At 42.5% G+C, this 22888-nt stretch overlaps 1 protein-coding gene and 1 long non-coding RNA gene across 2 annotated transcripts in view; both read right to left on the reverse strand.

Moving 5' to 3' along the window:
* The window catches only part of LOC308528750, an 852227-nt gene that overhangs the window by 674389 nt on the left and 154950 nt on the right, over positions 1-22888 (reverse strand). The gene's annotated exons all lie outside the window — the stretch shown is intronic.
* On the reverse strand, positions 2910-3899 carry OR6J1 (olfactory receptor family 6 subfamily J member 1; the record flags this gene model as incomplete). Its single annotated transcript, XM_081103040.1, has 1 exon — positions 2910-3899. The coding sequence occupies one exon, from the start codon at positions 3897-3899 to the stop codon at positions 2910-2912; it is 990 nt and encodes a 329-aa protein (XP_080959166.1).

The raw sequence follows: 22888 nt of genomic DNA on the forward strand, positions 1-22888 counted from the left end.
GGTGGGGCAAAAGGAGGTTTACAGTTGTGAGTACACAAAACAGTTTATTCTTATTAATTATTATTTTTAATTTATTATATTTTTAAAGTTCTCACTCTAGAATATGCTTAGAGAGAGGAAAGCAGGGGAGGGAGAGACAGTGATTAGTTGCCTTTCATATTTGCCCCAACCCCAGCAGGGATCCAACCCAAAACCCAGGCATGCACCCTTACCAGAGAACCAGAAACCTTTCAGTGTCCGGGAGGACACTCCAACCAACTAAGCCACTCTGGCCAGGCTGTATTATTTTCCATACAAACAACTTTAATTTACTTTTGCCTGACCCTGTATTTCCTTATTTATTTTAATATGTTTTTATTGGTTTTTGAGAGAAGAGAGAAAAGGAGAGGGAGGGAGAGAGAGAGAGAGAAACATCAATTGTAAAAAAACATTGATCAGTTGCCTCCCACACACCCTGACCAGAGACTGAACCACACCTGGGCATGTGCCCTGACTGGGAATCCAACTGGCAACCTTTTGGTGCACAGGAGGATGCTCAACAAACTGAGCCACACTGGCCAGGGTGCGACCCTGTATTTAGAGCTTACTGCATACTGACCACTAAGGCTACAAGAGTGAAGAAAAGGGGTCCCTGCCTTCCTGGCAAATTACAATCTACATGAAGATGCACACTTAGTCAAATCACTCTAAATCAAAACAAAATTGCAACTGACAAGGGCTGTCCCTGAAAGGTGGGAAGATCCCCCTCAGAAGTAGTAACAGCGGAGCCTGAAGTGCAAAGGGAGGGGAAGGAGTATCTGGAGAGAACTTTGAGTGCAAGTCTATTAGCAGGGACGATGGCTGTGGGATGAAGCTGGGGAGGTGGGTGGGAACCTACTCATGCAGGCCCTCTGGCCATGAAAAGAATGCTGTGTTCATCCTGAAAGCAATGGGGAAAAAATAACTGGACTGCGTGTCAGGGTGGGGTGGGGCGTGTGACAATCCAATCTGAACCTTGACATGACCACTCTGGCTGCTTTGTGGAGTACAGATTGGGAACTTCGAGGCTACTGCAGTGGTCCAGGCCAGAGATTCTGGTAGCTTGGACTTGACCAGTGGGCAGTGGACATACAGAGGAGAAAGACGCAAGAAATCTTTAGGAGGTAAAGTCAAAAGAACTTGTGAATACTAAGTGATGTTATCACCCCTTTGGAGACCAGGCCAAGCGAGGCAGCAGTCACCAAACTTAACCTGCTCACAAAACAACTGGGTATTTTTTAAAATACTAGAGGCCCAGTGCATGAATTCATGCACAGGTGGGGTGGGGCCAGGCCAGCAGGGGAGAGGGGCCTCGGGCAGTTGGCTGGCTGGCCCTGCCCTCAATCGGGGTTAGGGGAGACAACTGGGGGTTGGGCAGGCCGGGGGGAGGGGCCTCAGGAAGTTGGGGGGAGGGGGGCAATCAGGGCCCCAATCCGCAGTGCGCATCATAGCGACCAGTCATTCCAGTCATTCCGGTAGTTCCATTGTTCTGGTCGCTTGTCTTTTATATATATATATATTATTCTTGGACTGTATTCCTGAGTTTATTCGGTAAATCTGGATGGAGTCTGACCATGACATCTACATTTAAAAACATTCCCTAAGATCTAGCTGGTTTGGCTCAGTGTATAGAATGTCGGCCTATGGACTGAAGGGTCCCAGGTTCAATTCTGGTCAAGGGCACATACCTGGGTTGCAGGCTCGATCCCCAGTAGGGGACATGCAGGAGGCAGCCAATCAGTGATTCTCTCTCAACATTGATGTTTCTATCTCTCCATCTCCCTTCCTCTCTGAAATCAATAAAAATATATATTTTTTAAAAATTCCCCAAGAGATTCTTCTGCCCCCGTCTACAAGCACTGGTCTAAGGGACCCTGTCTCTGACACCTGACCCAGAAGGCCATGATGTGGAGAAGTAGGGCCTATGGCTCTGAAAGTTGATCTCCTTACTCCAGAACCACTTTGGGAGGCTGCACAACATGCTGATCTGATTTTCCCAGCACCATGCCAACACATTCCTTAGGAGCAGGTGCAAGAAAGGCCTGAAGAAGGTCAACCAGAGTGCCCTGTTTACACTACCAGGCCTACACACATGGGTGCATGCTGAGATGTGCACACACACACACACACACACACACTCCATCTGAATGGGCCATTCCTAACATTCCTAGGACTAAGAAATCACTACGAACATGCCACTCAATCAGTACCTTTCCTCATATATTCTAAGGATTTATGGTTACAGTTCATGCTATAAACTTGGGTTTCTCTCACATCAGTGTTTCTCTCTCTCTCCTTCTCTCTAAAATTAATAAAAACATATTTAATTTAAAAATAAAAATAAATAAATAACAGACTACATATATCCACCACAATCATTACAAATGTCCACTGAGGATATGACAGTGGACTAGAGAATAATAAAGGTTATTCTTAGAGAGATTCCTAGAGAAGATGAAAGGAAAGAGGATCCATGAGGAGGGTGCCAGGAAGGACTTTGTGTCAGCTGGTAGAAGAGTTGTGGTCAGGATCCATGAGGAAATGAAGCCAAACGTGTTGGGACTTTGAATAGGACACAGGTTGCAAGGCTCTGTAATTCTTAGAATATTCATTGTGGATGGGACTTGGAGATCATCAAGTCCAGCCCTGACACACTTCCAGTGAGAGCACTAGAGGTCACTGGCTGGTGACACAGCTGTGGCCACAGAATTCAAGTTAGAACCAAGGCTAGAGTTCAAGTCCCTGTCTCCAAGCTAAGTTCTTTCCACTAGAAACCATTCAGGATCCCTTAGCTAGCTCATCCCTTTGGTAAAGCAAGTCCTATCTTTCTACGGCAGGGAATTGATACACTACATACATGGCGGTGAAGAGGAAGAGGGACTAGCCCCTCCTTATTGGTCTTTGTAAGAGGACAATTTGCTCCTCAGCATCGTCATCATCCTCTTTTCTAAAACTGCTTGAACCCTGACCCACACGTCCTTTAGGACCCCCAACACCGTGTCATTCCTCAGAGTATATACAAAGGGGTTGAGGAATGGGGTCACAACACTGCTCGGTACTGAAGGGACCTTGTTGACCTCCAGATATTCTTTCTGGGAGGGTGTCACGTAGATAAACACTGTGATGCCACTAGAAATCATGACTATTGTCAGGTGGGAAGCACAGGTGTTAAAGGCCCTCTTCCTTCCACTTGAGGAAGGAATGCGCACTATCGTCAAGATGATGTGCATATAGGAATAGGCCACAAGGACTATGCAACAGAGGATGACGGTGGACGAAAGCTTGAAATCCATCAGCTCAATGGCAGTGGTATCTGCACAGGCCAAGGCCAGCAAAGGCCCACTGTCACAGAAGAAGTGGTTAATAATGTTGGAGCCACAGAAGGGCAGCTGAGAGATGAAGATGATTGGCAAGAGCACAGATAGGAAGCCTCCTACCCAAGAAAACACAACAGTCCCAATGCAGACAGAAGGTCTCATGATGGTGCTGTACTGCAGCGGGTAACAGACAGCAGCATAGCGATCATAGGACATGACTGTCAACAGAAGAAACTCTACTGTGCCCAGGAAGAAGTAGAAATAGCACTGGGTGATACACCCAGCAAAGGAAATGGTTCTATCCCCAGATGCTAAGTTGACCAACACTTTTGGAGAAATGACTGAGGTGAAGAGGATGTCCGGGATAGAGAGGTTGCACAGGAAGAAGTACATGGGGGTGTGGAGACAGGAGTAGGACAGCACAATGGAAATGATGAGCAGGTTCCCCAGGAGGGTCAGCAGGAATGTGGACAGCAGCAGCATCAGGAACAGCAGCTCCACCTGCCTGCTGAGGGCAAATCCCAGCAAAATAAACTCCCCCACGGTGGCAGTCTGATTGGCCATGGGCATGGGGGCAGGGCTCAATTCCTCTGATGGAACAAAAGGAAAAGGTGCTTAGGAGAGTGTTCAGTGTACAAAATCCATGGCTGTTCACTAGAAAAATATGAATATAAAATGTGTTAATCCAATCTAAATTTAGATTTCATATCTAAATTTGTAATCTAAATTTTTTTTAAATATATTTTATTGATTTTTTACAGAGAGGAAGGGAGAGGGATAGAGAGTTAGAAACATCGATCAGCGGCCTCTTGCACACCTCCTACTGGGGATGTGCCCGCAACCAAGGTACATGCCCTTGACAGGAATCGAACCTGGGACCTTTCAGTCGGCAGGCCAACGCTCTATCCACTGAGCCAAACTGGTTAGGGCTTGTAATCTAAATTTAACTTGTTTCATATTATTTGCCTATCAAATTAAAACTTTTTAAAATGATTATTTTGTTAACAAGGTGTCTGCCTTAAGTCCTACCCTGTTACATAGTTTATATGAACTTTCTAAAAATAATATAGCAATTTATATCAAAATTCTTAAAATTGAGCAAATTCTTAGACTCAGAAATCCACCCAAAATAAAGTTATGGAAGTTTTCAACGATTTTGCTGCAACAGCATTCATCACAGAATTGCTTATAATAATGAAAATTTAGCAACAGCTTTAATATACAAAAATGGGAGATGGAATAAATAAATTATGACACATATAAATAATAACATTATGCAGCCATTAAAAATTATATTTTACCATAATATGTCAATGGCAACTTTTATGTAATAACAAAATAGCCACAATGTATTATTAAGTTTTTTAAAGCAAGGTGTAAACTAATACTAACATTATGATCTCACTTTGGGAGTTAAATGTAAATCAGTAAAAGTCCTACAATAATCAAGACATTGCTGAAGAAGAAGAAGCTAGGAGGCGGGGGTGGCTTGCCTAGTACATACAAGACATAAAAATAGCTAATTAAGCCAAGATGGTATTGACACAAATACACACAAACTGACCAGCAGGACAAAATAGAGAGCCAAGAAACAGACCCACACAAATATGAAACAGTGGTATATGTCAGAGATGAAAGGAAGCTGGTACTGCTGATTGTCTGTATGGGAAAACATAACATTGGATTCCCCACTTTATATCGGACACTAACATCCATTCTAGATGGACAAAAATATTAAATGAAAACTTTCAGGAGAAAATATAAGAGAATATTTTATTTTGGGCCTTATGGTAGAAAAATACTGATTAAAGATCTGAGAAATGATAAACAAAAAAAGAAAATATTGACAAATTAAACTATATTAAAACTAAGAATTATTGTTTATTAAAAGATCCCCAAAATAAAATTAAAGGCAAATTACAAATGTGACATAGATAATGGACAAATGTTTATTATCTATAATATATAATCAATATATTGATTCTTTCAAAGCCATAATAGAAAAGCAACCCAATAAAAAAAATGGGCTAAATATTTTATCTGAATTCTATTAAGGAGGAAAGAAATATAGCCAATAAAATATACAAAAAGGACATAAGACACTGGGGGGTAGGAGAGGCTAGGGGATTGTCAAGGTGGGGGGAAAGGAGACATATGTAATACTCTTTGTAATACTTTAAGCAATAAAAAAAATTTTAAAATATATACAAAAAGATGTTTGATATCATCAGAAATTAGGGACATGCAAATTAAGACAATAACAAGATAACTTTATACCCATTTTACTGCAAGACAGTCGAATCCTGACAAGGGGCAATATAGCTAGTTCATCAAGAAAATTCTGGACTTGGAGTTGGGAGACCTGGTTTCAAGTCCCACCTCTTACCACCCTTAAGACTGGACAAATCACCTTATCTTTCTGGACTTCTGCACATGAATCTTTTTATATATATATATACTAGGGGCCCAGTGCACGAAATTTGTGCACTGGGTGTGTGTGTGTGGGGGGGGGGGGAGTGTCCCTCAGCCCAGCCTGCCCCCTCTCACATACTGGGAGCCCTCAGGCGTTGACCCCCATCACCCTCCGATCACCTGATCGGCCCCTTGCCCAGGCCTGACGCCTCTGCCAGAGATGTCAGGCTTGGACAGGGGACCCCCATCTCCCCCCGATCACTGGCTCTGGCCCCCGCCCAGGCCTGAGGCCTCTGGCCCAGGAATCATGCCTGGGCAGGGGACCCCCATCTCCCTCTGATCGCTTGCTCCACCCCCGCCCAAGCCTGACGCCTCTGACCCAGGCTTCAGGCCTGGGCAAGGGGACCATCATATCCCCCCAATCCCCGGCTCCGCCCCCCACCCAGGCCTGATGCCTCGGCCAGAGGAGTTGACCCTCATCACCCTCCGATCACCAATCACCGAATCGGCCCCTTGACCAGGCCTGAGGCCTCCGGCAGAGGTGTCAGGCCTGGGCAGGGGACCCCCAGCTCCCCGCGGTTGCAGGCTCCGCCCCTGCCAAGGCCTAACGCCTCTGGCTGAGGCGTCCGGCTCGGGCAGCGGGGACCTGCAGTGGCAGCGGGGGACGCCGCGATCGTGGGCTTCGCTTTAGGCCCAGGCAAGGGACCCCTAGCTCCTGGGACTGTCAGCTTCGACCGTGCCCAGCTCCCATCGCGGGCTCCACCCCTACTTCCTGCTATCACTGGCCAGGGTGGCAAAGGCGCCTGATTCTCCGATCATGGCTGGGGGGCAGGGCAAAGGCGGCCTCAGGGCCGCCTTTGCCCTGCCCCCCAGCTCTTAGCTCCCCCCTGGGTTTCAGATCACTGTCAGTGGCAGGGGGCTTCTTCCTGCTTTCCCTTTCGCCTCCCTGCATTGTGCCTACATATGCAAATTAGCCGCCATCTTGTTGGCAGTTAACTGCCAATCTTAGTTGGCAGTTAATTTGCATATAGCCCTGATTAGCCAATGAAAATGGTATCGCCGTACGCCAATTACCATTTTTCTCTTTTATTAGTGTAGATTTTTATTGATTTCAGAGAGGAAGGGAGAGAGAGATAGAAACATCAATGAGGAGAATCATTCATCAGCTGCCTCCTGCACGCCCCCTACTAGGGATCGAGCCAGCGACCCTGCCATGGGAATCAAACCGTGACCTCCTGGTTCATAGGTCAACACTCAATCACGGAGCCATGCTTGCCAGGCTACACATGAATCTTCACAGGACAAGCAGAGAGAATGCTCTTTTTCCCCATCTTTCTCACAGCTGGGATGATGAGAAGCTCAGCATGGAAAATAAGATATTCATAGGAAGTGCCTTAGGAAATCATAAACCATCATATCAAGTGTTGCCGTTATTTCTAGAAACTCTGCAGTTTCGGCAAAGAGCACACCGTTTCCCTTGTCCCCGCTGAGACATTGGCCAGCCACCCGGAGCACTGTCAGCTCTGCCCTGGGATACATCTTGTCAGGTCACAACTTTGCCTAAATTGTTTTCTCCTTGAGCAGCATATCTAATCGGCTACAAAGAGGGAAGAGAAAGGGAAGCTGCTTCTCTACATGAGAATTTTGCTTAACCCTCCTTGCCTAAGATTTCAGAACGAAGAAACTACCCTCTGTCTCCCACATTCCACACAATAATACTCAGAGCCACGGTCGGTGTGGCTCAGTTGGTTGAATGTGATCTCATACATCAAGAGGTCACCAGTTCAATTCCCAGTCAGGGCACATGCCCGGGTTGCAGGCTGGATCCCTAGTAGGGGCCGTGCAGGAGGCAGCTGATCAATGTTTTTCTCTCATTGATGTTTCTATTTCTCTCTCCCTCTCCCTTCTTCTCTCTCTCTAAAATCAATAAAAACATATTTTTAAAAAGTAAGCCCGGCCAGCATAGCTTAGGGGTTGAACATTAACCTATGAACCAGGAGGTCATGGTTCGATTCCCAGTCAGGGCACATGCCCAGGTTGTGGGCTCCATTCCCAGTGTGGGGTGAACAGGAGGCAGCTGGTCCATGATTCTCTCTCATCATTGATGTTTCTCTCTCTCTCTCTCTCTCTCTCTCTCTCTCTCTCTCTCTCTCTCCCTTCCTCTCTGAAATCAATAAAATATATTTTAAAATAATAATAATAATAATAATAATAATAATAATACCCAGAGCAACACTCACGGAGACTCAACAATACTCACATTAGCCTAGATGAGGCCGACTAGCCACCTCCAGCATGTCCTGCCCACACGGCAGCCCGGGCTTGGCCGCTGTAACGCTGAGACTTCTGCCACAAACCAACTGCACTCTCAGGGCTGAAAGGAGCAATACTGTGGAAAGGTTTTACGTTTGGCTCCCATGCTTTGGCTTCCACTGGAGCGGGGTGAAGCAAGGCAGGGCGGGTGAGAGCATACACTTTTAGGAAAGGATCCAATCATGGGGAGTCCTCAGGGGCACAATCTACAAAGCGGTCCCTGAATACGATGCCTGAGCCTGAGGCCCCTGAGGCCCACTTAGGAAAAGTTGCAAACTCCAACATGTCTACGCTAGCAAGAACTGAAGTCAGAACACCAGCCAACATTAACACCATGGGGAATATCTTAGAGAGCCTCCCCATGCACAGTCCTTTATCTGCCCCCATCTCCAGTCCCATCATGACAATTGTGCTTATTCCATACTACGGAGTATTACCCTCTCCAATATCCTAAAGTATTTATATCAATATACCAAATCTTCAGTGATCTTCCACCATCCAAAAGAAAAAACCCCAAGCAGCTCAGCCTGACACTCAAGAGACCCACGCCTAATCTCTCCCAGAATTACCTCCCAGCCTCGGCTCCCACCTTACATACTCTCATACACATCTTTTACTTCAGTCTAACCACTATTTTTACTCTGCCCCAAAGTGGCCTTGTGTCCCCATGTGTCTTCTCCACCCACCTAGTCTCCAGAGCCCAGCTCTTGTCCCTCCTGCTCAAACCTACAGGGTTCTCCCTCTCCAGAAATACTTTTCTTACACTTGGAATCAGGAGTCCACAGTATAGAACTTGAATGTTTTTAACCATTTTTATTTAACTATAACACATTTACATACAAGGGCACAAATCATGAGCTCAATGAATTATTATAAAGTGAACACACTCATGTAACCACCACCCAGGTCAAGTGATAGAATGGTACTAGCACCTCAGAAGTCCCTTCTAAGCTCCCTATCTCCGTTCCAAAGGTAACCTTTACCCTGATTTCCAACAACATGGCTTAGCTTTGCCTGTTTTTGAAATTCATATAAATGGAATCATGAATTGTTTTGTGTTTGCCATCTTTTGTTCAACCTATATTTCAGAGATTCAACCATGCTGTGTGACTCATTTTCATTGCCATATGCTATTTTATCATCACACGCACACACACACACACCTTTAGTCAGTTAGCTTAATTGGGCCTCTGTTTTTTAAATTCAAAGTGTCAATGACTAAGAAAAAAATATCACCTTTCTAATCAGAGTTCTCTTTTAAGGTCCAAAGCAGAATTCATACTTTACAGAAATTTACTTCACATAAATGACATTCATCAATTTATACAATAAGCCATAAAATTAGTATAAAGGTCAATAATCTTAGAGCAATGAGAACAATCTACCCAGGAAGTTTAAGGCTGCTCCCTTATCCTGCTTTAACTCCAGTCACTCCCATGCCTGCCTTCCATTTATCTGAGAATATTAATGGTTCCAGCAACTGGCTAATTATGATAGGGGACAAGGACAAATATTTTCCAGACCCAACCAATAATTTTATGATGTACTAGCAACTCTCATGAGCATGCTACATGTTTTTTAAAAACATTAGCTTCATTATATACTAGTAATTGCTGTTTTATATTAGCCACCACCTCCCTTATATGAGATCATAGAACCATGGAAATTTGGAGATGGGAGGATCCTAGTGCTGCAACCTTCTCATTCCACAGGTGGAGATATTAAGTCCAACACAGGTAAAATGAGTTGTCCAACATAACAAAACTGGTGGGGTAAAACCCAGCTATCCTGACTACGACAGCAGTTTGGAGGAGAAAAAAAAATCAGTGAAGGCTGGACGTGCATACACAGGATTCATGGTAGATGTGAGATTAAATTGAGCCTTAAAGTCTTTACATTGGGATTAATAAGCACTGGGATGTGAGTAGAATGAGCCATGTCCTGGATCAGGCTACCGTTTAGCAGTTATATGATTCCCTGAAGGCAGAAAGTAGGTTTTAACCCTCTTGGTATTCCCCAAGCCTAATACCATGTAAGGGACACCAGAAAAGCTCAACAATGACTGAGTGAGTGAGCAAATAAGTGGATATGAAACTGTATACTCTGGCGATGTTTATACAGAGTAGAAAAAAGAATGGAGCCTCAGTGAAGGCCTTCATTTAAAAGGCAGGAGAAAGAGTCACCATGGGAACGAGAGGAGTCAGAAAACAAAACAACAGAAACAGAATCATGCAAGTGGGGAAGGAGAAATTCAAGATGGTAGGAGTAGCAACAGCACCAAATATATGAAGAGGTTATGGAGAACAAGAATGAAGAAAAAGTAATTGAACAGTTTGAAAAATAATAGGGAAAAATGTCTATTAATAAGCTAGAACAGCAGCATATTTTGGCTAGGCAAGAGTTGGGGTTCCAGTGTCGCTGGGAAGAGCAGATAAGGTCATCCCCAGCCTGGCACCATTGACATGCTTCCTGAACCCATTCCTCAGAGCTTCTGCTTTACATTAGTGCCTTGAATTCTGCAGCAAATATAGGTAAGAAATGCCCCCTCACAACTATTTGCATATATAAATTTGTATATAAAATGAAGATTAGAACTCTGACCATCATTTAAATTCAAGGACTTCAGCATCTACCACACATCCTCTTGGAACACAGTAGACCTGAAGATACTCAGTAAATGCAGCATGCATAAATAACTGAATATTAACTTCAGAGAAGCATTTAGGATAAATTGATATGAAAGCCATGGCAAAAACTGGGTAGCAATGTGAAAATCTTCTGTATGTCATTTCTCATCTCTTCCCTGCAACCACCAGTGACCCAGCATGTCTCAGATCACCAGACGAGGTCAGGACCAGAGAATTTGAAGAATAAAGGGCTCGTCTTCATCAGTCCTGGTCTTAAATGTCAAGAATAGAGACAGAGATATCATTATCAAAGCCTCTAAAGGCACTGATGCCACTGGCCTGCCCTTCGCTGGTCAAGTGCAGGTTTACTTCTGCTCTTTGCCACTCAACAAACATTTATTGACATCTCCTGTAGCTCAGGCACTTTTAGTAGACGCTGGACACACACACATCAGAGAACAAACCCAGTCCTTGCCTCCAAAGTTTATAGTATGGAGCAGAAAGTCTACAGATGAACTGCAGGGTGTGCTGGGAAATGCCTTAAATTATATGCAAAATAGTGTATATAAATCTACTATGTATATAAATTGGGAGGGAAGTGGGAAAAGTCAAATTCTCAAATGGCTTTCTGATTCAAAAAATATTAAGAACCACTGATTTGGGATCTGCAAGTGTGGCTCAGTGGTTGAGTGTTGACCCATGAACCAGAAGGACACAGTTCAATTCCAGTCAGGACACACGCCTGGGTTTCAGGCTTGATCCCAATTAGGGGGTGTGCAGGAGGCAGCCGATCAATGATTCTCTATCATTGATGTCTCCATCTCTCTCTCCCTCTCCCTTCCTCTCTCTGAAAGCAATAAAAACATTTTTTAAAAAGAAAAAGGAACCACTGACTTAGGACCATCCATTTTCCTCATTTCTAAGTTCTTGGCAAGTATCTAAGCACTTACAGCACCTCTCTGATGTCTTCTCACCTTTGCTGTTCACATGACTTCCTCACGAGCGGGAGGCAGATTCCCAGTGGCAGAGGAGAGAAGCACACCTCGTAGCTGTCCTTTGTAGTTCCCAGGAGCTCTGTCCCAGGAAAGATGAGTTTCTCCAGAGAGCGGCTGCCCCTGCTCTTTTGGAATATCATAATGCATCCAGTGGGCAGAGCACTGCCTACAGTACAACCCGACAGGCAGAATGACTAGGGAGGAATTTTTATCTCTTTTGAAAGTACTACTTGCTTTCTGAGACTTCTCCAAACTAAACACCCACTGACAGAGACGGAAAAACACGCTTTTCTTTCACAAAGGGTCAAAGGAAGCTCAGCGAGTGGTTCAGACTAGGAGGAAGAAGGCAAAGTTAGTGAGCGAGCACCCTGGGCAGAGCATATCTGGTCTGGCAGTCCTATTTCCCATGCAAATTAATAAAGTGTCATTCTTGAATGTTCATCACTCATAAGGACATTTTTGTCAGTGTGGCTTTCTCAGGACACTACCTACCCATTACCAGACACAACTTGAATCTTCGAAAAGGAGAGACAGATCCCCCTGGGCTTCCTTGGAATAACACTGCCATTCTCTTCCTCAATGCTTTACTTTCTTGCTGATTTCTGTAAGATATAAAACATTTAAATTTTACAATGGAGTATTCTAATAAGCTTCAACCCCAATATTCTTGAATATGTAATGCCTAGAAGCTAGAAAAGTCTCTTTTAAATTACCACCAATTTTCTGATTAAATTTTGGGAATAGACTGTGTTTGTTTTTAAATTTTATTGGGTTTATAGGGGTGATATCCTATATAATAAAAGGCTAATAAACAAATTGACCAAACAGCGGAACAACACGTACCTATGACATGCACTGACCACCAGGGGGCAAGACGCTCAATGCAGGAGCAGCCCCCTGGTGGTCAGTGCACTCCCACAGGGGGAGTGCTGCTCAGCCAGGAGCCAGGCTCACGGCTGGCAGCACAGCGGCAGTGGCGGGAGCCTTTCCTGCCTCCACGGCAGCACTGATGTCTGACTGCCCATGGGGAGTGGGCCTAAGGGGAGCGGGCCTAGGCCGTCAATAGGACATCCCTCAAGGGTCCCCAGACTGCGAGAGAGCACAGGCTGGGCTGAGGCCCCGCCCCCTCCCCATGCATGAATTTCATGCACCGCGCTTCTAGTTGGTTAATAAAATTATATAGATTTCAGATGTATGATTCTACAATACATCATCTGTATATTGCATTATGTGTTCACCATCCCAAGTCAATTCTCCTTCCATCACTATTTATCCCTTTTTACCCTCTCCTACCTTCCCTACCCCACTTGCTCTCTGGTAATTACCATACCATTGTCTGTGTCTATGAGTTCTGTTTTGTTTTGTTTATTGCTTAATCCCTTCACCTTTTTCACCTAACCCCCAAACCCCCTTCTCCTCTGACAGCTGTCAGTCTGTTCTCTGTATCTATGAGTCTGTTTCTATTATGTTTGTTAGTTTATGTTGTTCATTAGATTTCACATATAAGTGAAATCACTGGCTTCTTTCACCTGCTCTCCAGGTCCATCAATGCTGTCGCAAAAGGTAAGATTTATTTTCTTTCTTTCTTTTTTTTACAGCTGAGTAGTACAATATTGTAGTACCACAGATTTTTTTATCCATTCCTCAACTGATGGGCACTTGGGCTGCTTACAAATCTTGGATATTATTGTAAATAATGCTGCAATGAACATAGGGGTGCATATATTCTTTCCAATTAGTGTTTTTTGGGCTTCTTCAGATATATTCCCAGAAGTGGAATTGCTAGGTCGTAAGGCAATTTCTATTTTTAATTTTTTAAAATATATTTTTATTGATTTCAAAGAGGAAGGGAGAGGCAGAGAGAGAGAGAAAAAAACATCAATGATGAGAGAATCATTGTTCGGCTGCCTCCTGCATGCCCCACACTGGGGATCGAACCTGCAACCCAGGCATGTGCCCTGAGCAGGAATTAAACTGTGACCTCCTGGTATATAGATAGATGCTCAACCACTGAGCCATGCTGGCTGGGCCCATTTTTAGGAGGTAACTCCATACTGCTTTCCACAGTGACTGCACCAATCTGCGTTCCCACCAACAGTGCATGAGGGTTTCCTTTTCTCCACATCCTCACCTACACTTGCTGTTTGTTGACCTATTGATGATTGCCATTCTGACAGGTGTGAGGTGATATCTCTTTGTGCTTTTAATTTGCATTCTCTGATGATTAGTGACCTTGAGCATCTTTTCATATGTCTATTGGCCATCTGTATGTCCTCTTTGGAAAAGTGTCTATTTAGATCCTTTGCCAATTTTTTTAAATTTTCTTTTTTTATCCTTACCTGGGGATATGTTCTTGTTTGTTTGTTTGTTTGTTTGTTTGTTTGTTTAGAGAGAGAGGAAGAGAGAGAAACATCAATCGGTTGCCTCCCGTAGGCACCCCATCTGGGAATCAAACTCTCAATGTTTTGATATATTGAACAGTAGTCCAGCCAACTGAATCACCCGACCAGGGCCTTTGCCCACTTTTAAATTGGCTTGTTTGTTTTTTCAGTGTTGAGTTGTGTAAGTTCTTTATAATTTTGGATATTAACCCCTTATTAGATGTATCATTAGTGAATATGTTCTCCCATTCAATTGGTTGTCTTTTTCATTTTGTTGATGGTTTCCTTTGCTGTGCAAAAACTTTTAGTTTGATCTAATTACATTTGCTCATTTTTCTTTTGTTTCCCTTGCCCAAGATGATATATCAGAAAAATATAGCTAAGATAAATGTCTGAGATTTTACTGCCTATGTTTTCTTCTAGAATTTTTATGGTTTCAAGTCTAAGATTTAAATCTTTAATTCATTTTAAGGTTACTCTTGTGTATGGTTTAAGAAGATGGTCTATTTTCTTTCTTTCCTTTTTTTTTGTGTATGTATTTGTCCAATTTTTCCAACTCCATTTATTGAATAAACTATCTTTACCCCCATTGTATAGTCTTGCCTCCTTTGTCAAATATTAATTGACTATAAAGGTGTGGGTTTATTTCTGGGCTTTGTATTCTGTTCCATTGATCTATATGTCTGTTTTTCTGCCAGTACTATGCTGATTTGATTACTATGACCTTGTAACATAGCCTGATGTCAGGTAGTGTGAATCCTCCAACTTTGTTCTTTTTTTCTCAAGATTGCTGTAGCTTTGGGGATCTTTTGTGGTTCCATATAAATTTTTGAAATATTTGTTGTAGTTCTGTGAAATACGCCATTGGTATCTTGATAGAAATTGCATTGAACCTAGATTGCTTTGGATAGTATGGGCAGCTACATTGCTGTCCTTTGTGACATTGAGATGAGTTGCATTGTGAGAACAGATCCATCTCTAAGAAATATAATGTCTCCTGGAAAATTGGCTTAGGGCCAAAATGGGGTTTTTCCTTCTCAGTGGGCCTCAGAGACCCAGGGCAAACAGAGCAGAGCGAGATATAGGGCCGGCACTACTCAGCAGAAGACAATGTGGCAGCATAATAAGGGATCAGGAAAGTATAAATTTTTTAAAAAAACCTGTGTAGTATATGGCTGCTGGACTCAAAGAATAATTATTTCTAGTATGTTGTTCTATAGGTTTTCTACACTAGAATTCCCTCCTATTATTCCAAGGCTTTTGACAAGGTTTTTTGGTAGGTCTCTGATGTGCTTGGTCAGATGACAGTGTGGTCTTTGTCTGCACTTGGGATGAGGAGGTATGAGGAAAGCATAGCAGTTGGAGAAGCTGGTCACAAGATGGCCAGATGATCTGCAGAACCAGCATAGGCTGGCAGAAAATGTAAGCCTTCCTCTGGGAATTACATGGAGTGGATCCAGTAAACTCCTAAACTTTCAGTTGTCATTCAGGATCCCAGCTTGGACACTTGTCATTTTTAAGCACCAAAGGGAAGAGTGACCTTTGAAAACCAAACAAACCAGACTTCAGAGTTACTTAGTCAGTTCATTAATTAGTTAGTTAGTTACTTGAGCTGCCCCCAAATCATTCATAGCCAAATGTCATGAATGTGTGAACAGTAAGACTCAAAAGAGTTCAGAGGAAGGAAAGGTTGCTCTTCCCCATAAGATCTGGGAAGGCTTCCCAAAAGAAGAATTTGAACTAGGCCTTGAAGAGAGGGTAGTCATTGGAAAGAGGGAAGAGGAGGGAGAGTGCTCCTGTTAGGAGAAATGGCAGGAGCCAAAGCAGGAAGGTGCCAAAGTGCAAGCTATACTTTAAACAAGGAAATGGTCCTGTCTGGCTGGAAGCAAGTCTGTATTCTTTGATATTCTCCCTCCAAACTTCATATCACTCTAGGTCCCATTCTTGAGTCCCAGAGGTAAAACATACGAACCCAGTCTCCATGGAGCAATCAAAGGTGCTGAAGACATCCTGAGTTAACTGGTGCTGGTTCTCAGAGAGAGGTCAGTCATCCCAGAGGACAGAAATTGGTCTAAGTTATTCACTTTTGTTTTTTTCATGCCTCACATCCCCCTCTCAAAAGGCACTCCTGAATTTTATCCCCAAAACCCTGCAAAATGCTGCAAGAAGTGCTCGTGTCTCCCCTTCTGCCCTACCCCACAGCTACTCTGCTCCATACAGACTCCTCTGGATAAGAGAGGCGTGTTGCTTTGTCACTTTCATCAGAAAATGCTTAGTTAGCACCTATGCTATGTCAAGACTGTTCTAGGCATAGAGGATACAGCAATGAACAAGTCAGTCTCTGCCATCATAGAGTTTTCCTTCTAGTGGGAAAGACAGACCAATATAATATGTAAATAAAATATGCAGTAGTGTTATGAATAAAAGTACATAAACAGAGTAAAGGGACAGGAAATAACGAGGGGCTCTATTTTGTATAAGATGGACAGGAAAGGAGGTGACAGTAAGCAGAGGCCACAGGAGTAGGGCCCAAGCCCCAAGATGGAGATGAGTTGGTGTGGCTGAAGTACAGGAAGGCCACCCTGGAGCAAGCTGAGTGAGATGGGGGATGAAAAGGTCAAGGGACAGGCAGAGACTTCTAGGAAAGGGACAGCCACACAATGCTCATGTTCATTACCCTACTGATCCAGCTCTTGGAAGGGCCTTGCCCACTATTTCCCCCTCACTCCCTCTACCTGACTCATTAAACATTTCCAAAGTTACTATGCTATACACCTGGAAGGGAAAGGACAAACTTCCAGTTTTAAAGTTAGAGCAATCAGGCCTGGCCAGTGTGGCTTGGTGGTTGAGCGTTAGCTCATGCACCAAGAGGTCACTGGTTCAGTTCTCGGTCAGGGCGCATGGCTGGATTATGGGTTCGATCCCCGGGGTGGGGGAGGTGTGCAGGAGGCAGCCAATTGATGTTTCTATCTCTCTCCCCTCTCCTTTCCTCACTCTCTCTAAAAATCAATTTTAAAAAACATATTAAAGTTAGAGCAATCAACAGCCAAGGGATTCCAAGTGGCTGGGGCCTTATTATCTCAGTGTTGTAATGAGTCTCCAGAGAAGCCCCACAACTTCACTCCAGAGAAGGGAAAGCTTCCCTCAGAGGATCAATATTTGGGGCTCCAAGTTTCAAAATTCCATAGAAACAGGGATACAATCCAAATACCCCAGGCCTGTACCAGATACACATAAAGTCACAAAGTCTCCCTACAATGGCTTATACCGAGGTCTTGTTAGTAGTAATTCTGAATGTAGATTAAGGATAACCCAACAGAACCCCTGGGACTGTTGATGGTTGAGTTAAATGAATCTCATTGCCCACAGGTACCTCTTTAGCTCAAGAAGAAAAGACAGAAGGGGAGACTCCAAGGTCATGTCCACAGGATGACTCACTTGCTCTCTCACCCATAAGCCCAACAGCAAGGGTCAGAGTCCTCTCACCTGAGAATTTATTGTTTTGATGTAGCTAGAAAGGCAAGAAGCTCCTGAGATCTGGGAAATCCCCCCCCCCCCCAGATGAGTAACCAGGAAGATCCAAGAGTAACTGCTTCTCAGCCCAGAGGTAACTCGGGGCCTGTGTAAGGTAGCTGAGTGGTTGAAAAGTGAGGAGCATGGGGCTTGTCAAAAAGAATACAACACAACCACGCTAAGTAGTAATCGTTAACATTTACTGTGCACTTACTATGTGCCATTCGAAGCACTTTTCACTCTAATGTTCTCTCTAATCCTCCAGGCAGATCCTGTGAGCTAGGGATTACTATGATACCCAGTCCACCGAGGAGGAGGCTGAGGCACAGGGACTAATAAGGCACTTGCTTCCAGAGTTACATAGCTAATAAATGGGAGAGTCGGGATTTATATCCAGGTCAGAATCAGGTATCTGTATCTCAGGTGTTATGTGCATGGCACTCTGGAAACTCCAATAGCCATGTTCTCAGTATGGCTCTGGCTAGAGTGGGTACCAACTAATGTTGTGCATGAATGACTTTTTTCTGTCAGGGAAATTTGCCTGACCAATGTCATGAAGATCATTTCTCTTGTTAAATCCCATACTTTGTAAGTGTTGATATGAACTCTTTGCTCCCAAAAGAATAAAGAGCTATGCTCCATGAACTCGAGGGCCCCTCCCTTTCCTGTGCTCAAACTTCTAATGGAACCACTCTGAGTGATAAGCAAAGCAGAGGGTAATCCACAGAGCAAACCTGTAGAGCCCTGCGGATGCACCTGAGGCAGAACCTAATCTACATCCCTGCCTGTAACCATTCTACTGTTTTCAGAACAGCTGGACACCATCCTGTTAACTCTCTACAGGCATGTGAGCTGCAGCTGTCCCTGAATCTCTCTGAGGACCATTCTGCTGCCTCCTCTCTCCTATCAAAGGGAGCTACTTCACACCCATAGGTGGCCTCACGTGCTAGACAGAGAGCATCTACGGGGCTAAAGACTCTCAAGGCAAAGCAGCTGTGTGTTCTCCTACAGAAGGCCATCCCTGTTATATCAAACCTGAATTATTCTTGTCACACACCAGAGCATTTCTGCTCTCCACGAGAAAAAACAACAGAGGGTAATAGCTGTCTGCTTACAATTCAAACAGCTACTGTGTCCCTTGTCACGGCTGACTCCCCTTCTTTTTTCATCATTTTTGTAGCACTCCTAGATATCTCTTACAGTTATATAAATAGATCTGATTTTGTCCAACTTTTTATTATGAACATGTTCAAATATACAGAAAAACTGAAAGAATAATACAATGAACACCAGAAACCCACCACCTGGTCCAATTTTTTAACCTCTTAATAAGCTTCTATGCTTTTATGGATAGATAAAATGTCTAAGAGTAAGAAAAAATTTCAAATATTCACAAAAAAACTCAATGGTGAAATATTAAAATAATTCTAATTTTGAAATCAGAAAAAATATAAATTTCATATTCATTAATTTGACCTTGGTTAGAAATTGTAACTGAAGACAAAACCTGTAAGCCATAGTTAACAATCTAAGTGCCTTCGAGAAAAGGGAGTCCATTGATATCAATGCTTTAAGAAAATAAAGCCCTAGCCCTAGCGGATTTTACTCAGCGGATAGAGCATCGGCCTGTGAACTGAAGGGTCCCAGGTTCGATTCCACATTCCCAGGTTGCCGGTTCAATCCCCAGTGGGGGGTGTGCAGGAGGCAGCCAATCAATGATTCTCTCTCATCATTGATGTTCCTCTCTCTCTCCCTCTCTTTTCCTCCCTGAAATCAATAAAAACATATTTTTTTTAAAAAAAAAGAAAGTGCTAAACCATTTCATCTTATTAGAGAGACGAGGAAACAGCAAAAATATCTACATATCAGTTACTAAAAAACTTAATATTTTTTCTGTATCTTATGCTTATAGAATTGAGCATTTGTCTAAACAGTCAACTAAAAGACCTTTCTTACATTATTGAAAGACTATTTTACAAATAGTTCCAAGGGCCCTAGCCGATTTTGCTCAGTGGGTAGAGCGTGGGCCTGCGGACTGAGGGTCCCAGGTTCGATTCCGGCCAAGGGCACATGCCCAATTGCGGGCTCAATCCCCAGTAGGGGGCATGCAGGAGGCAGCCGATCAATGATTCTCTCATCATGTTTCTCTCTCTCTCTCTCTCTCTCTCTCTCTCTCTCTCTCTCTGTTTCTCTCTCTTCCTCTCTGAAATCAATAAAGATATATATTTTAAAAACAACAACAAAAAAAAAACAAATAGTTCCAAAGATAGTCTTGTAACTTGAAACTAAAAATATTTGTTATAAGACAAATATTTGTTTAAACGTGTGTCTAAAATGTTTGTTTTCAGAAATGTGTGTTCATTTAAAGTTGTAAACTTTATTTTCATGAGAGTCTGATTTTCACCATTGTTATTATCATTACCTCACATATGGAATATATAGCTAAAGAAGTGCTTGGGGAAAATTCACAGCCTAACTTGCTTATGTCAATAAAGAAGAAAGAATTTTAAAAAGTAGATGAATTGAGGATATAAAACAATAAATTAGAAAAAAAAGGTAAACCTAAGGAAATTAGGAGGAAGAAATTAAGAAAGTAATGAATTGTTGTAACTAGAAACAACAAATATAAGAACTGATTTTTGAAAATCAACTAAATATATTAACTATGAGCAAGCCTATAGTTCTTCATTTTAAAAGGAGAGAAGACAAATACACCAAATGGGCGGGGGCGGGGAGACTAGATACAGCAGAAAATATTTATATGCTTATGTATTTCTCTTTTGCTCACATATGTCCAAATACACTTAAAAACTGACCCCAGAAAAGATGAAAAACAAATATACCAAGTAGCACAGCTCTAGCATGGACACTGTCAAAAAGTTACCCGCTACATTCCCCTCCCCGACCTGCCACCCCGGCAAAGTCACCACACCCAGATGATTTCACAGAACTAAGCACAAGCACACAAGAAATAAGTGAATAAATAAATAGGGGAAAGTTTCTAATTCTTTTCATAAAGCAAGTGTTATGTCAATAGGAAAACAGCAAAAATAGTACTAAAAAGGAAAACTACACATTTATGAATATCAATGCAAAAATCACAACATAATAGCCATGAGAATCCAGTAAAACATTAAAAAAATTATATGCCATAACTAAGTGGGGTTTTTCTGAGGCATAGAAAGACTATTCAATATTAGAAAATCTATTAGCATAGCTCATCATTTGAATATATATAGAGAAACAGGATCATTTCCATGGATGTTGAATATTTTTTTTTTAATAAAAAACAACTTCCATACTTATTTTTTTTTAAAAAAACAGTCTGATAAATATGGGAAAAGGTTAATACCTTCTTAACATTACATATCAATAATCTCCAAAGCTAGAATTATTCTCAGTGGGGAAAGACTAGAAGCTTCCTCATTAAATATAGCATTTAAAAAATTAAAGTTCCTGCCTGGCCAGTGTGGCTCAATGGTTGAGCATCAACCTATGAACCAAGAGGTCATGGTTTGGTCTCCAGTCAGGCTGCATGCGCAGGTGGTTGGCTTGATCCCCAGTGGGGGGCGTGCAGGAGGCAGCCAATCAATAATTCTCTCTCATCATTGATATTTCTATCTCTCTCTTCCTCTTCCTTCTCTGAAATCAATAAAAAAATATTTTTAAAACAAGAATTAAAGTTCTTTAAACAATTAAAGTATTTGTTGTTTCTAGCTACAAAAATGTTCATGTCATCTGTACTATGGGGTGCAAATATACTGTGAGGAAAAATTAGAAAAAAAATAGCAATAAAGAGATAAAAATTATAGTTTTAAAATTTTTATTGTTGAGGGTATTACAGATGTCCCTCTTTTTTCCCCCATTGTCCCCCTCCAAACAGTTCCCACCCCACCCAGGCCTTCACCACCTTATTGTCTGTGTCCATAGGTAATGCATATCTATAATAATCTATGATAATAAAAGCATAACATGCTAATTAGGCCAGACAGCCGAACGACTTTCCAGACAAAGCTGCAGAGACAGGGGCCGAGGCAGAGGTGGTTAGAGGCAATCAGGCAGGCAGGTGAGTGGTTAGGGGCGATCAGACAGGCAGGCAGGTGAGCAGTTAGGAGCCAGTGGTCCCAGATTGCAAGAGGGTGCAGGCTGGGCTAAGGGACCCCCTCCCCATGCACAAATTTTGTGCACTGGGCCTCTAGTATGTATATAAGATCTTTGGTTAATCTCTTCCCACCCTCCCCTCCCCTCTTCCCTCTGAGATTCCTCAGTCTGTTCCATGTTTCCATGCCTCTGACTCTATTTTACTCATCAGTTTATTTTATTCATTAGATTCCTTATTCATTTATTTTGATTTTTAGATTCAGTTGTTGATAGATATGTATTTATTGCCATTTTATTGTTCATCTTTTTCTTCTTCTTCTTCTTCCTCCTCCTCCTCCTCCTCTTCTAAAAGAATAAGCTTCAAAGTTTCATGTAACACTGGTTTGATGGTGGTGAACTCCTTTAGCTTTTCCTGGTCTGAGGAGCTCTTTATCTGACCTTCAATTCTAAATGATAGCTTTGCTGGGTAAAGTAATCTTGGTTGTAGGTACTTGCTATTCATCACTTTGAATATTTCTTGCCACTCCCTTCTGGCCTGCATAGTTTCTGTTGAGAAATCAGCTGATAGTAACATGGATGCTCCCTTAGGTAACTAATTGCTTTTCCTTTGCTGCGTTTAAGATTCTCTCTTTGTCTTTAACCTTTGACATTTTAATTATGATGTGTCTTGGTGTGGGTCTCTTTGGATTCCTCTTGTTTAGGACTCTCTGTGCTTCCTATACTTGTAAGTCTATTTTTTTCACCAGGTCAGGGAAGTTTTCTGTCATTATTTCTTCTTCAAATAGGTTTTTCAATATCTTGCTCCCTCTATTTTCCTTCCAGCATCCCCATGATGCAAATGTTGGTATGCTTGAAGTTGTCCCAGAAGTTCCTTACACTATCTTTACATTTTTGGATTCTTTTTTCTTTTTGCTCTTCTGATTGGGTGTTTTTTGCTTCCTCATATTTAAAACCGTTGATTTGATTCTCAGAATCCACTCTACTGTTGAATCCCTGTAAATTATTCTTTATTTCAGTTAGTGTATGTTTAATTTCTGACTTGTCCTTTTTCATGTCTTCAGTGTTTTCACTAAGGTTCTTGAAATTCTCACTAAGATCCTTGAAAGTCTTACAAAATCCCTTGAAGCTCTCATTAACATTCTTAAGCAACCTTATAACCATTATTTTGAACTCTGTATCCAGTAGTTTGCTTGCTTCCATCTCATTTAGTT

The sequence above is a fragment of the Myotis nattereri genome (genome assembly GCF_964212035.1).
Source record: "Myotis nattereri genome assembly, chromosome: 1".
Classification (NCBI taxonomy): domain Eukaryota; kingdom Metazoa; phylum Chordata; class Mammalia; order Chiroptera; family Vespertilionidae; genus Myotis; species Myotis nattereri.